General features: G+C 41.6%; 2 protein-coding genes across 3 annotated transcripts; one reads left to right on the forward strand and one right to left on the reverse strand.

Moving 5' to 3' along the window:
* Positions 1 to 4,008: 4,008 nt before the first annotated feature.
* On the forward strand, positions 4,009 to 12,597 carry taf5 (TAF5 RNA polymerase II, TATA box binding protein (TBP)-associated factor). The gene is made up of 11 exons (XM_034239375.1): positions 4,009 to 4,433; positions 5,980 to 6,208; positions 6,621 to 6,936; positions 7,491 to 7,654; positions 8,217 to 8,352; positions 9,159 to 9,279; positions 9,362 to 9,491; positions 10,030 to 10,194; positions 10,284 to 10,461; positions 11,743 to 11,920; positions 12,045 to 12,597. The coding sequence occupies exons 1-11, from the start codon at positions 4,016 to 4,018 to the stop codon at positions 12,257 to 12,259; spliced, it is 2,250 nt and encodes a 749-aa protein (XP_034095266.1). The 5' UTR covers positions 4,009 to 4,015; the 3' UTR covers positions 12,260 to 12,597.
* On the reverse strand, positions 12,594 to 14,000 carry atp5md (ATP synthase membrane subunit DAPIT). Of its 2 annotated transcripts, none has more exons than XM_034239376.1 (4): positions 13,864 to 14,000; positions 12,990 to 13,094; positions 12,797 to 12,887; positions 12,594 to 12,707 (listed from the first exon to the last, which is right to left on the reverse strand). In XM_034239376.1, exons 2-3 carry the CDS (start codon positions 13,074 to 13,076, stop codon positions 12,801 to 12,803), a joined length of 174 nt encoding a protein of 57 aa, XP_034095267.1. In that variant the 5' UTR covers positions 13,077 to 13,094; positions 13,864 to 14,000; the 3' UTR covers positions 12,594 to 12,707; positions 12,797 to 12,800. The 2 variants fall into 2 exon arrangements, with proteins under 2 accessions (XP_034095267.1, XP_034095268.1); XM_034239377.1 differs by having other exon boundaries at positions 12,594 to 12,728.
* Between the last annotated feature and the right edge of the window lie 70 nt (positions 14,001 to 14,070).

The following is a 14,070-nucleotide window of genomic DNA, read 5'->3' on the forward strand; positions in this document are numbered from 1 at the left end:
TCTCATTTTTTGTCATCTCATCCTGAGATTAGTTAGTGACCATTTTTTGCTGTATTTTTGGAAAATAAAGTATCCTACCAATACTTTACCTCTGTCTCCCGGGTCGTGCAATTGGGTCCTACCTCCTAAGTGCCTGAGTTCTTAACAGAACAAACTGACCATTATGGACCCAGCCGACCCAAGAACACTTCACGCCGCTCTGTCAGCACACGGCGCGGAAGTGTTTCACCACGAGGAACAGTTGGTTATGGCCACCCAGAGAATACAAGAGCTGAGAGGACGCCAGGCAGAGATTCAGGAAGACATCTCTACACAGCTGCAACAGCTGGCTGAAAAGATGAATCGATTGATCCCTCACCTGCGGACTGCTCCAGTGCCGGCCCCAGCAGCCATGGTTCCGGCTTCACTACCGGCCCCGGTAGCCATGGTCCCGACTCCAGTTTCGGCTCCAGTGCTGGCTCTTCGGCCGATGCCAGCTTCCTATGCCCTGTTGGCTTACCGACCGTCTCAAGTCTCCTCTCGAGTCCCCTGTCAAGGTCCTTTTTAAGTTCCCTCTCGAGTCCCCTGTCAAGTTCCTTCTCAAGTCCCCTCTCGAGTCCCCTGTCAAGTTCCTTCTCAAGTCCCCTCTCGAGTCCCCTGTCAAGTTCCCTCTCCAGTCCCCTCTCGAGTTCCCTTTCAAGTCATCTATCGAGAGCCCTCTCAAGTCTCCTCTCAAGTCTCCTCTCGAGTCTCCTCTCGAGTTCCCTCTCAAGCCACCTCTCAGTTTCCCTCTCGAGTCCCCTGTCAAGATCCTTTTCAAGTTCCCTCTCGAGTCCCCTGTCAAGGTCCTTTTCAAGTTCCCTCTCAAGCCACCTCTCAGTTTCCCCCTCAAGTCCCCGCTCAAGTTCCCTCTCAAGTTCCCTTTCAAGTCATCTCTCGAGTGCCCTCTCAAGTCACCTCTCAAGTCATCTCTCGAGTGCCCTCTCAAGTCACCTCTCAAGTCTCCGCTCGAGTTCCCTCTCAAGGCACCTCTCAAGTCTCCTCTCAAGTCTCCTCTCGAGTTCCCTCTCGAGTTCCCTCTCAAGTCCCTACCCAATGTCCTGGTCCGTTGGAGACCCCGCCGACTACTCTTCTGCCGGGGGTCCTGCCAATCCTGTGTTCCGTGCCGTTGGAGACCCCGCCGACTACTCTTCTGCCGGGGGTCCTGCCAACCCTATGCCCTGTGCCGTTGGAGATCCCGCCGACTACTCTTCTGCCGGGGGTCCTGCCAACCCTATGTCCTGTGCCATTGGAGGTCCCGCCGACTACTCTTCTGCCGGGGGTCCTGCCAACCCTATGTCCTGTGCCGTTGGAGGCCCCGCCGACTACTCTTCTGCCGGGGGTCCTGTTCCGTCCAGGGTCTCGTCTGCGCCTGGCCCACCAGGGGTTCCACCAGCTCCTGCCCGTCCTTGTGCCCGGCCTCCTGAGTTCCCAGCGGTTTTCGCCCTAGAGCCCGGTCTACTGAGTTCCCCAGCCGAGGACTCCATCATGGACTCTGCCTTGCCCCTGGGTCGTCCGCCCGAGACACCCATCATGAACTCTGCCTTGCCCCTGGGTCGGCCGCCCGAGACACCCATCATGGACTCTGCCTTGCCCCTGGGTCGTCCGCCCGAGACACCCATCATGGACTGTGCTTTGCCTCTGGGTTGTTGTCCCAGAAATCGTGAAAAGTTTTGTTCCTCACCACGTGAGCGATTTTCTTTTTTGTTCTCATTTTTTGTCATCTCATCCTGAGATTAGTTAGTGACCATATTTTACCTCTGTCTCCCGGGTCGTGCAATTGGGTCCTACCTCCTAAGTGCCTGAGTTCTTAACAAAATCTCTATAATTTAGAGGCTGAAAAAGTATTTTCTGCCATTTTTGCATCAAGAGAGATTATATTTCTGTTCAACTAAATGTTTATTCAATCAGGCGCTGCAGCTCTAATATAGAGTCACTTGTCTTTATCACTTACGCAATTTATTCCTCCGGCACCAGCCTACTTCTGTCACTCAGTTTTATTTCAAATCAATGTCAACACTGTTGACATTGATTGCTGCCATGACGCGTTAGACTAAACAGGGGAAATTGCTTTTTCTGTCTCTATTGTCATTCATTATTATTTCATTTTGAAAATAAAATCACTTAAACAGCCAAGTGAAGAGATTATATAAAAACATAAAAGCACATGTCACTGTCCTCCTCATGGTGGTGCATTCAGGTGCAGCACAGCAGGCTCTATGTAAATCGCTATATGAAGATAACACTTCTAGATCTTCAATCAATAACCTTTAGCCTGACACAGGTGTTTCAGCCCAGGTCATCTGTATATCTGCTTGGTAAGAGACACGTTCTATGTCAGCCATAGGAAAACTGCTGATCTCAGTATAATGCCACATACATTGTCATTCAGTGACACCCCAAAGGACGTTATAATGAGCCTGCACTGAGGACCACGCCCTTGGTGCTGACGTTTGTCTCCTTCACCCTCCGACCGACCGACCAACCAACCAACCCCACCCCAGCCCCCACATGGAGCTACACCACTGCAATGTTATACAACGTCACCTGCTTCTTCTTCTTCGGCGTTTGTCCCACCCCTCAACGTGGACCTGAGTCTACCACACGAAGAAAAAAAACCTGCTGCTGAGTTATCACTCTTGTGAGCCAGAGCAGGAACAAATAAGCTTTACAAGTACATCCAAGCTTTAATTCAGTAATTGCTGCACAGATTTCTAAGTATGTACAACCATAAGGTGTTATTAATTAGGATATATCTCGATCAAAGTACTGTAAAGAAGGGATTTCTAACAAATGAGAAATGCTGACATTGAGTTTACATTGCACTTGTGCTGTATGAAACTAAAATAAAATGCTATTAAGTTCTGATTTATGACGGACAGTCTCTTAGAAATGAAAATAGATGCCGTGCTGTCCCAGTGATGCACAGTCAGCGGTATACGACTGCTTCTCTGAATGGGAGTTTAAAGAGGGAAGGTGTGTTACTCTGTAAGGCAGAAATCCCACATCAGCAGAAGGCAAAGTGAGCACTGCTGGTACTTGTATGTAGTTTCTACATGGCATGTGCTTTTATATAAGTGTGTAGATAATATATAAGTGATATATAATTATTCAGGTTTTTTTATATAAAGCAGTTGATTAATCCAACTGCCAAACACAAAGTTGGGTTGACCAAGTGCTTATCAGGATCACAATTTTATAAAACTTGTATTTTCTCTCTGTTTGACATTAAATAGTTGTGTATCAGATATATAAAAAGATTCTGAATTATTTTAAAATCATGTGAATGTGAAGCAAATAAGGGTAGATCATAAAAAGATGCTGCATGTCCAAAATGCATTATTAAGTTACATTTGTCCAAGAAGGAGGCGAAATTGTTGGGACACTCTAGACTGGGCAGGGGTTGTGTGGGATCAAAGTGCCCCCATCTGGTGCAAAATGGAACATCAATATTATAAATTAGTAAATGAAATATGCATTCCTGTTTGCAGTTTATTTATAAATGTAAGTCTTTAATTTCGTAATAATAATAACAACAAAAATTAAATGATTATTGCTGCTCAAATTAATTACTTTTACATAAAAAAGATAAGCCTTAATTGGTGAGAGTTAAGGAAGTTCAGGGTGAAAACAACTACCTAAATAAGTACAGATGATTAGAAGTAAAACATAAGACAATAAAAAACAAGTAGAAAATAAATCTTAGTCGAATGAAAATGACAAAAGGTCCAGTAGGTGTGCTTGGTAAACATTAGAATATCTTATTTGAGAAGTTTAGGAGCATAATTAAGCCTGTTGAGGACAAAATTACAAGGTATACATTTGGATTTAATCAATTTTCGCTACTAACCAGCAGATAAGATGCTAATGGTGCGGGAGGCGGGACTTCAGCGCTACGTAGGGTGACGCTGCATCATGAGAACCAATCGGGTGACCTAAACTTACATTTGAGTGTCTTCCGTTTTTGAACCTCGCACATGCGCAGTTCATTTTTAAAATGGCGGCCGTACAAGGTGGTCAGGTCGACGCGGTTGAAGAAAAAGACATTAAAACAGAACCATCAAACGATGGCGGTGGAAATAATAATGCAAATGATGGAAGGCTGCTTTCTACGTCCCCTGGCTCTAGTTCTTCGACTGGAAGTATTAAATCAGCGGCAGGACCCCCGGAGGACCAGCAGACGCTGCTGGCGGTCCTGCAGTTCCTCCGAAAGAACAAACTGACTGAGTCCGTCGAAATATTGCGTCGTGAAGCCGGATTACCGGAGGATTCACTGGAACTGAAGGGGGGTGATTCCTCCGGGTCAGGTTCTGGTGCTGCTGCGGGCAGTGTGGAACTAGCAGGCGGGGATGCGAGCTCTCTTCTCAGCCGAGTGACCAGCTCAGCCTCCACTGTAGCTCCGGCGCCAACTAAAGGTCCGATTACAACTTGGCTTGTGCTGTTTTATTGTGTGAAATTATTTTTGCATCTGTATTAGGTGAACATAAAATCACCTAATAGGAGTGAGAAGCATGTGCTCCTTGGATTACTATCACGTTAAAAAGAGTTACACTCAATGACCTGAAGTCCATAAACTACTATGTGTTGATCCAACTCCAAAAATACGCCTTTATCAATCCCCAGCGGGGGAATACGGTTGTTGCAGCAGTACACGGATATTACTCAGTCTATGATATTACTACATACAGATGAGTATCGATTAAATAGAGATAAATCATAGGAGTTACCTATGTTGAAATAAAAGTGTAAAATAAGCTACACAGAGTAAAACCATTATAGAATGAAAATATAATTAGAGAGAAAATGACATGTCAAAATGTGAATAACCAGGGTAACATATTATACAATTAAGTAATAGTATGTGTATATCTGTATTAATTTTATAGAATATATATAATATGGTATAATATATGATATGAGACATTATATAAGGTGTAGTAATGTAGTAGTAATATAGTAGTATAGTCCATACTGTTTTGTATAATACAACAACATTGTGTAAGATATGCCATAATATGAGTAGTAGTTTAGTACAGCAACCTAACATACATGGAGGTATAGTCATTTTTACTTCACAAAGGTATATATATCGGGGATGTATGGATTTCATTTTATGATACAGGTGTTTATTGTGTTTCTGGTAACTGTTGCACATTTTCATGTGATCACAACTTTTTGTTTGGCTTTTTTGAAGCCAAGTGATACAATGAATTAACAACAACTATTCTCCCATTCATTCAAATGTTCAAGTACGCACTTCAGTTTGAATGTATTTCAGGTAAAGATACTAAACAAACAGACATGCCTTCTACAAAACATGTAAAGAAAATCTGACTCAAGAAATAATCCATTTAGTAGCTTTTTATTTTTTTTGTGGAGTCTTAGGAATGCATACAGAAAAATCCTGGTAAAGAATAAGACAATAAATACATATATAATATAGTATACAAAATGAAAATGAATAAATTAGATTCATTAAAAAGTTGAAATGTTAAAGATAAACAAACAGAATTCTTTCTTCTTTTTTTAAAAGTTTCCACTCTGCCTTGATTGGTTAGTTTTAGTTTTACTATGTGACTTGGTGAATTCAAACTAACACTTTAACACACCGACGTACTTAACAAATGAACATGAAAATAAATAAAACAGCTTTTTAATATATTAAATTCATTTCTTCATTATTGTATTTATTTCTCTTTATATTTCTATTTATTTATTTACTTATTTGATCATTATTATTACAGTTTTTTTTAAGGCATCCCTGTGACTCAATACTAACCAACAGTTGGTTTGCTGTCATCATGTCATCGCTCTAGTTTAAAATTGGGTTGTAAAGCCAACATACATTTTCTTATACTTCAATGACAGTTAAACGCAGCTAAACAACAACAACCTAAAACAATAGTAACTTTAAAAAGCCTTCCTTAAGTTGCACATCTCACTCTGCCTTGTTCCCCCCAGCTGCTGGGGAGGATCAGCCGGACGTCAATGTGGTGCTGTCGGCCTACAGCCAGCAGGGAGACCCCCCCCTGTACCAGGTTTACTACAGCGGCCTGAAGAAGTTCATCGAATCGGTTCTGGACTGTCACCGAGCGGAGCTGTCCCAGGTCTTCTACCCGCTGTTCGTGCACATGTATCTGGAACTGGTGTACAACAACCACGAAAGTGAGGCCAAGGCGTTCTTTGAAAAGTGAGTATCCTTGACAAATTGTGACATATTTTGACTACTGTTAAGAATCTTTGGCCATTTTTAAGTTATTCCCAGCTGGTATTTCACTACTTCAGATTTTCTTTACCACTGCTGAGAGACAGTCAGTGTTTTTTCTACAATTTAATCATAAAACTGGTTGCTACTTCAATATTGTTCAGTTATTTCATTTATCATGCTTCTACTTATGTTTACCAGTGAGGTATATTTAGATTTTACTTTTTAATATTTTAGTCTGGTAACTTTAGCTGCACTGTCCCTGTTCTGTAACATTGTGAATTTCCCCGATCTGGGACTAATAAAGACTGACTTTAACTTTAAAGTCTTTATTTTTTTCAGTAGCATTAGATCCTGCACATTATAAACCCTTACCTCTCTATTTGTCCCCTCTCAGGTTCTGTGGGGATCAGGAGTGTTACTACGAAGACGACCTGCGCATTCTGTCCAGCCTGTCCAAGAGGGAGCACATGAGAGGCAACGAGACGCTGCTGGACTTCCGCACCAGCAAGTTCGTCCTGCGGATCTCCCGAGACTCCTACCAGCTGCTGAAGAGGCATCTGCAGGAGCGCCAGAACAACCAGATCTGGAACATCATACAAGAGCACCTCTACATCGACATCTTCGATGGCATGCCCCGCAGCAAGAGCCAGATCGATGCCATGTCTGGCAGCCTGGCAGGGGAGGGCAAGCGGGAGGCCAACAAGGCAAAGGTGGGTTTATACACCAACACAGTTCAATGTGTTTGCTTTGTTTCCCTATTTGTCACATTTCATTCACTGGGGCCTGGTTTTTAATGTATTTAAAGTATTGCAACTCCTTGGGAACAGCACATTATTGGCTAGAGATAGAGACAACTAATACATGTACAGTATAAAAAAGTAAAAAAAGGCAAGTTGAATTTGCTTGGTCATTTTCTTTTTTACATTTTGGCACAATTGAATATATATTTCAACATTAATTTATTTTTCTTCTAAAGCTGTTTATTGCAAAGGCTTTATTTTTGACAACATTTAAGACCTGAAGAATGAAGTATTTTGGTCACTATTTTAGTTTTTTCGTCTTTCTTTTTTCTTTCGTTTTGGAACATTTGTCACACCTGATGTGTTCAAGGATCGTACAACATTTTAAAGACCTGTAGTTTCTGGCTATGATAAATGATGTCATTTCTACCTTTCTCTTTAATGAAAGCATGCCCTTCTCATGGTGGTTGTGGAGTTAAGACGGTTACCGGCTGTTGAGGTAAAAACCTTTTTGGTTCATTCAGGTTTACTATGGACTGCTGAAGGAACCAGAAATTGAGCTTCCCCTTGACGACGAGGATGAGGAGGCAGAGAATGAGGAGGGCAAACCCAAGAAGAAGAAACCCAAAAAGGACAGCATGGGCTCCAAGAGCAAGAAGCAGGATCCTAACGCACCGGCACAGACCAGGTAGAGGTTTCTGACACACAGGGGAGCATGTTGTGCTCAGAATTACATTTAAAATGAATGTAACAAGCCTCAGTACAAGAAGGTTGATAGTGTTGTACTTGCTAAACATCCAAGCTTCCCATTCTCAAGGTTCAAGGTTCTTTATTTAGTCATACGAACATAGCTACAGTGTAGTTATGCCGATGACAATCTTGTGTCACAGGCTTCTCCAACAGAGCAACACAAAACACAGATAAAGAGAAAAATATAGTGCAAGTAAATAGTAATTCAAAAAGAAAAATAGTTTTAAAAAGTGAAATAGTGCAATAAGAGTCTATATGCAAGTTATTGAAATAGGATATATAGGTAAATAGATAAATAATTTTAAAGTAGCAGCCAGATGAATATTAGGGAAGTTGCTTCAACTGTTCAGGTGTTTAACAGTCTTATTGCCTCTGGGATGAAACTGTCCCTGAGTCTGGTGGTTTTAGTCCGGATGCTGCGATGCTTATAAGAACCTCATAGTTTCAGTTATTAACTTGAACATCCTTAAAAGTGTTACCTTGTGTTTTTGGTTATTCAGGATACCCCTTCCAGAACTAAAGGACTCAGACAAGCTCGACAAGATCATGTACATGAAGGAGGCCACCAAGAGGATCCGCCTGGGACCAGAAATCCTGCCTTCCATCTGCTTCTACACTTTCCTCAACGCTTACCAGGTAATCACTCATCACCTAGTACCGTGTGGTGGAGAGGACGAACAGTAATGGTAATATAATTAAGGGGCAATTTAGCTTTCATGAATCCAAAGTTTTGTACTCTCCGAAAATATAAAAAAGAATATTCAAAGAGTATTCCATGGTGTGTTCCGATGGATTAACAGAAAAATAATGGGTTTTCTTTGGCCACAGCTGATGATACATTTATAAGACTTTATTTTGGGACTGATATAACTGCACAATTTCCAGTTTTCACTCAAGCGTCCTTAGCAACAGTCTGCAAACAAGAGATATCAGACTGCTGAATGTCCAGATTGCCCAATGGGAATCAAGAACTCAATCATGACGTGTAATAAGTAAGGGATAATGTGCGGCGAGGCGGTCATTATGGGGAAAAGAACAACCGACAGATACTAAACAAACTAGCGACTCGACTCCCAATATTAATTGAAATGATTTGATTGACTTAAAAATGACTGGTTTCTTCCGCGAAGCAAAACAAAATTCTGTTCCACGCATACCAATGGCTGGAAATGTGACAACAACAACTTTACGGAAGCACTGTCCAAGTCTGTTTATAGATTCTGATCCACTAACAACACTGCAGAGCCCATACCGTGTTCACTTCCTGTCTCTTTCTTGATCCTCCTTAGCAACGGTCATTATAGTCCTAAGTCCTTGACAGCGGTCTGTACTGTATTAACGTGTCACATGTTCTGAATTGACCAATCATAATCGTGAATTCAACTAAGCTGAGTAATAAAGGACAATAATCTCTAATTCTTTTCATCTTTTTCCCCCTGCAGGGTCTGACAGCTGTTGACTTCACAGACGACTCCAGCCTGATCGCGGGGGGCTTCGCTGACTCCACAGTGCGGGTGTGGAGCGTCACGCCCAAGAAGCTCCGCAAGGTCAAGTCCGCAGCAGGTACAGCGAACGACCGTTACCACTGTGAACCCGGCTTGATGTTATTCGGACCTTCTATAACACAAGTCTCTTCTCTCACAAGACTTGAATCTGATCGACAAAGAGTCGGACGACGTGTTGGAGAGGATCATGGATGAGAAGACGGCCAGTGAGTTGAAGATCCTGTACGGACACAGCGGCCCAGTGTATGGCATCAGCTTCAGCCCGGACAGGTACAATGCACGTTAATGTTCATTTTTACAGATACTCTATAATGTGCACTCATATCAACATGTATAGGGACTTTGAAAAATGTCCTTTTTGTAATAGAATGCTACAGAAAACAAGCTTTTTGGCACAGACGGTTATCTTGCCTAGAGATCAAACAGTTTTTGACCATTTGAAAGGTGGCTAAAGTGGCTAAATGAGACTTAAGAGGTTGCTGTGAACATTAAACGTCATCTCACCAAACATAGAAACTCAACCACTAGTCAGCTTTCACAGCCTTGTTGTTATACTTCTCTAGCTATATCTATCTCAGAGTAGAAGAAGTAAGCTGAAATCACAAGTTGGAGTGGGGCTGGAATTCATGATGTACCATGGTGTAGTTCTTCTCGAGACTAACGTTAGATTTTGACTTCAGGTTTTTGCATCAAGGCTTAAAGAAATATAATAAGTTGTGTCTAATTTGTACGATTATCTTGCTGAAAAAAAGTGTAAGTATCAAATGTATGCAATACTTTTTGTTGACATTCTCGTTTTACATTCCAGAAACTACTTGTTGTCGAGTTCTGAAGATGGTACGGTCCGGCTGTGGAGTCTCCAAACATTCACGTGTCTAGTGGGCTACAAAGGCCACAACTACCCAGTGTGGGATACCCAATTTTCCCCGCATGGGTACTATTTTATCTCCGGGGGACATGACAGAGTTGCCCGGTAAGAAACCGTCGTTCTGTAACACAGAGTGAAGCACATATTGATACACCAGCACCTTCTCTTATCTGCCATTTTCCTTTCTCCAACAGTCTGTGGGCGACAGATCACTACCAGCCTCTACGGATCTTTTCTGGTCACCTAGCTGACGTCACTTGCACCCGCTTCCACCCCAACTCCAATTATGTGGCCACAGGGTCATCGGATCGCACCATCCGGGTGTGGGACATCCTAACCGGAAACTGCGTCCGCATCTTCACCGGTCACAAGGTCAGAGAGGTCGACAGAGCTGCAGATCTGTGCTCTCCCCGTTAGGAAGAACATCAATGTTTACATGTTGTCTTAAGTAATGTAGTAAAGCCTTTATATAACTTAAACTTTAAACAAAATGATATATTTGTTGAGGAAAATGTCTTACGTCTTAAGTTTGGTATCTGCATAGTAGGTTAAGTTTACACAATGTCACACACATCAGCAATTATTGTGATGTGATTGAAGTCATTACCTTGTGATTTCATTCCACAAAAATGTACTGCATTTGACAAACAGGGAATCATTGTGATGCAATAGCAAAATAGCGCCATCTCCTGGAATGACAAGTTCTTGTTTTTATTTTGTTGAATATAACAAGAGTTTATGGAATGAATGCAATCTTGTTTTCCCCCCCTTGTAGTAATATATGAATGCTTTAAAAGTAATTTGAATTAATTTTCATTTTAGTTATTCAACCAGGCAATACAGCATTTCCTAAGGGATATCGTTTTCATTCAACAAACATATTTTTCACTGCATATTTTGGTTTTAGTTTATAATAACCCTGGTTAGGGCTGCACGATATTGAAAAAAACTGACATTGCGATATATATTGCGAAATGAAAACATACAGGAATTGAAGAAAAAACGTTTTTTTTCCCGCAAACCATCCTTTCTTGAACTTTAATGCTATACAATTGGTATTTTTTTAACTATATTCAACCGGATGAAGGATTTTAGTCACGGACGTCTGGATCTTAAGTTATCAGAGCAACAAGCTGAGCTAGCTCGGTTAGCAGCGCCGAACTGCCCTGGAGAAACACATGAAACTACTTTATTCAGTGTTTTTACCTTTAATCACCCGGTCCGTTTGCTTTGGAGATTTGATTATGATTGGTGGTTTGCTGTGCATGCAGCGCCTGCATGTCACTCACTCACTCAAGTACCCCTGACATGAGAGGCGCGCAAGTTTTCCTTTTGTAGCAAGCAGCAAAATAATTGTATCATGACGTGTTTGAGTTAATTTGCCTACTTAATATCGCAAGTCCTAAAAAAAATATATTCAAAAATCGCACATCCTGCGATGTGAATATCGCACATATCGCGATTATCGTCATGACACGATATCGTGCAGCCCTAACCCTGGTCAATGTGTGTTTTTGCTTTATTATTTTGTGAAGGATCCTACAAAGTAATAATGTATCCAACACATGGAGAGTTAAATGTTTTTAAATACACTGCAGCAGTTATCAGAATTGTGACACTGCTGTACTGAGCCTCTTACCTCTCATCTTCCAGGGTCCTATCCATTCGCTGGCTTTCTCTCCCAACGGGAAGTTCCTGGCTTCAGGGGCCACTGATAGCAGAGTGCTCCTGTGGGACATCGGGCATGGGCTGATGATTGGCGAACTGAAAGGCCACACAGATACTGTGTACTCCCTGCGCTTCAGCAGAGACGGAGAGATCCTTGCCTCCGGTGAGTTGAATTGATATCAGCTGTTGCATTGCAAGACTTAAAATCTCTGTAGAAAATGCTAAAGCTACAAAACCCAACATACATGCTTAACATGCATTGACAATGTTTCATCTCGTTCTTCTAGGCTCAATGGACAACACAGTTCGTCTTTGGAACGCTACAAAAGCATTTGATGATTTAGAAACAGACGATTTCACGGCGGCTACAGGGCACGTCCATCTACACGATAACTCCCAGGAGCTTCTGCTGGGCGCCTACACGTCTAAATCCACCCCCGTCATACACCTTCACTTCACCCGCAGGAACCTGTTGCTGGCCGCCGGGGGCTACAATCCATGAGACATTGTTGAATGAGGAAAATTATCTATAATGCTTGAAATTAAGCAAACATTTGGTCCCCAAGGAACTGAAGAGATTCGTGGTTCAGTTGGAATGAAACTGTTATCAACAATACACCTCTGCTGAGAATCCAGCTGTGAATGAAGATAAAATATTTGGCTATCCTTCTCCTGTCTAACAGACATCCGCACGCCATGCCTAGTGCCATTGATGATTACGGATCTTTTTTTTTTAAATCACTGCCATGAGTACAGCTTTGTTCAACATGTGGCTGACATTTCTGTTTCATAGTATTTTATACTGGTGTACACTGTAAATAAAAAAAAACGTTTTCTACATTTGGGGCATAAATTGTCTTTATTGTTTACATAGGGAAACAAAAACGTATTTTTATTACAAGCATGTCCAGCTGCTTCCTCCACTCCAAGCTGTTGGTCAAAATGGAAACCTGTAAGGAGAAAATACAGACCTTCAGTTACTGGAATAAAGAAATACTTTTCTAAAGTAAACAGGGTTTGGAAACTTTAATGAACTTACATGATCATTCTTTGATGGCGGCCTGTTTCTTGGGCTTCAATTTGAAGAAGAGGCCAATGGCTACGATGCTAGCATATGTGGCCAAAACACACTAAAGGAAAGACAAATCATAGAAACATGACAGTTTTAGGCTGCTTGAATTAGAACAGTATGAAAATGTGGTATATTTATAGTTAAGTTGCACACAACTCACATTCCTCCTGCCTGTGATTGTGTATGCGTTGAAGTACTTGGCAAAGCCAGTGAACTGGTGCTGCGTTCCTGCATCGTGGCCTCCCATGATGGATTATTTATGTTCCTAAAAGAGAAGAAAGGTGATTGAGTTATGCATATTAGAATATACGAGCAAGACAATTCTTGACCTTTACAAAAATGACATTTGAAGACTTCACCTTGGGCCCTGGGACATTTTTCAAAATGATAATATTGAAAATCCGATCGATCATTAGAAGAATACCAAGTTTAACTACTTATGAGGGTCTTAATTTTGATTTTAAGTCACACAATACATCATTTAGTTGTTGCAGTGTTGATAGCTCTGCAGGACAGAGGGTGGGGAAACTCCGTGTTATCGCAAGTGAAATATTTTACACAAAATATACACAATACAACCTTATTGCAAATGTAAACGGCGTGCTGAATTGACTAGCCTTATTACATGACATTGTATGGTGATTAGATTGACGTGCTAGGATCAAATGTAGCTGACATGTCAAGACGCTAAGGACATGCTTTCGTTCAATACACCTTTATACAGTCTATGCAATACACCTGTAAAACATTTGTACCGTAAGGCTAGCCAACTTCAATGCAATAACATTGTGGTTGACACATGCTACAATAGTGGGCTTTCATTCATACTGACTTTCATTATCAGTTAGCTTGTAAGGGTTCAAGTTAGCTTCCTATGTTAGCTTGCTCGCTAGCTACTAGTTTAATATTCAGACCACTGCTTATCGTTTAATGGTACATTGACACACGCATTTGGATACAACATGAATACAACTTGGCATTGTAAAAAAACAATGTAAATAGTGTTAATTGTTTCTAAATGCGTTACGACTTACCTTTAACACTCGACCCTTGAGCAAACGGAACGAGACAAGTGTCCTTCAGTAAAGCAGAGGCCGCGATGCTAAATTCGCAAGGAAATCCCGCCTACTCCAAGTAACTCAACGTGTGTCAGTATTGGTCTAAAGTAATGTCACTCAAAGTAAGTGTGTGACTAAACCACCTATTGGCTTAAGGTGGTGCCAATCATTCTTTCTTATATG

Source organism: Gymnodraco acuticeps, unplaced genomic scaffold, assembly GCF_902827175.1.
Source record: "Gymnodraco acuticeps unplaced genomic scaffold, fGymAcu1.1, whole genome shotgun sequence".
In the NCBI taxonomy this organism is placed as follows: domain Eukaryota; kingdom Metazoa; phylum Chordata; class Actinopteri; order Perciformes; family Bathydraconidae; genus Gymnodraco; species Gymnodraco acuticeps.

What these genes read in the sequence shown, in the direction of transcription:
- taf5 (XM_034239375.1), top strand. Translation starts at nt 4,016, where the DNA reads ATGGCGGCCGTACAAGGTGGTCAGGTCGACGCGGTTGAAGAAAAAGAC. An exon ending in GCCAAGGCGTTCTTTGAAAA is followed by an intron (nt 6,209 to 6,620) that starts GTGAGTATCCTT and finishes GTCCCCTCTCAG; the next exon opens with GTTCTGTGGGGATCAGGAGT. An exon ending in CGGAGAGATCCTTGCCTCCG is followed by an intron (nt 11,921 to 12,044) that starts GTGAGTTGAATT and finishes TCGTTCTTCTAG; the next exon opens with GCTCAATGGACAACACAGTT.
- atp5md (XM_034239376.1), bottom strand. Translation starts at nt 13,076, where the DNA reads ATGGGAGGCCACGATGCAGGAACGCAGCACCAGTTCACTGGCTTTGCC. An exon ending in CAATCACAGGCAGGAGGAAT is followed by an intron (nt 12,888 to 12,989) that starts GTGAGTTGTGTG and finishes TCTTTCCTTTAG; the next exon opens with TGTGTTTTGGCCACATATGC.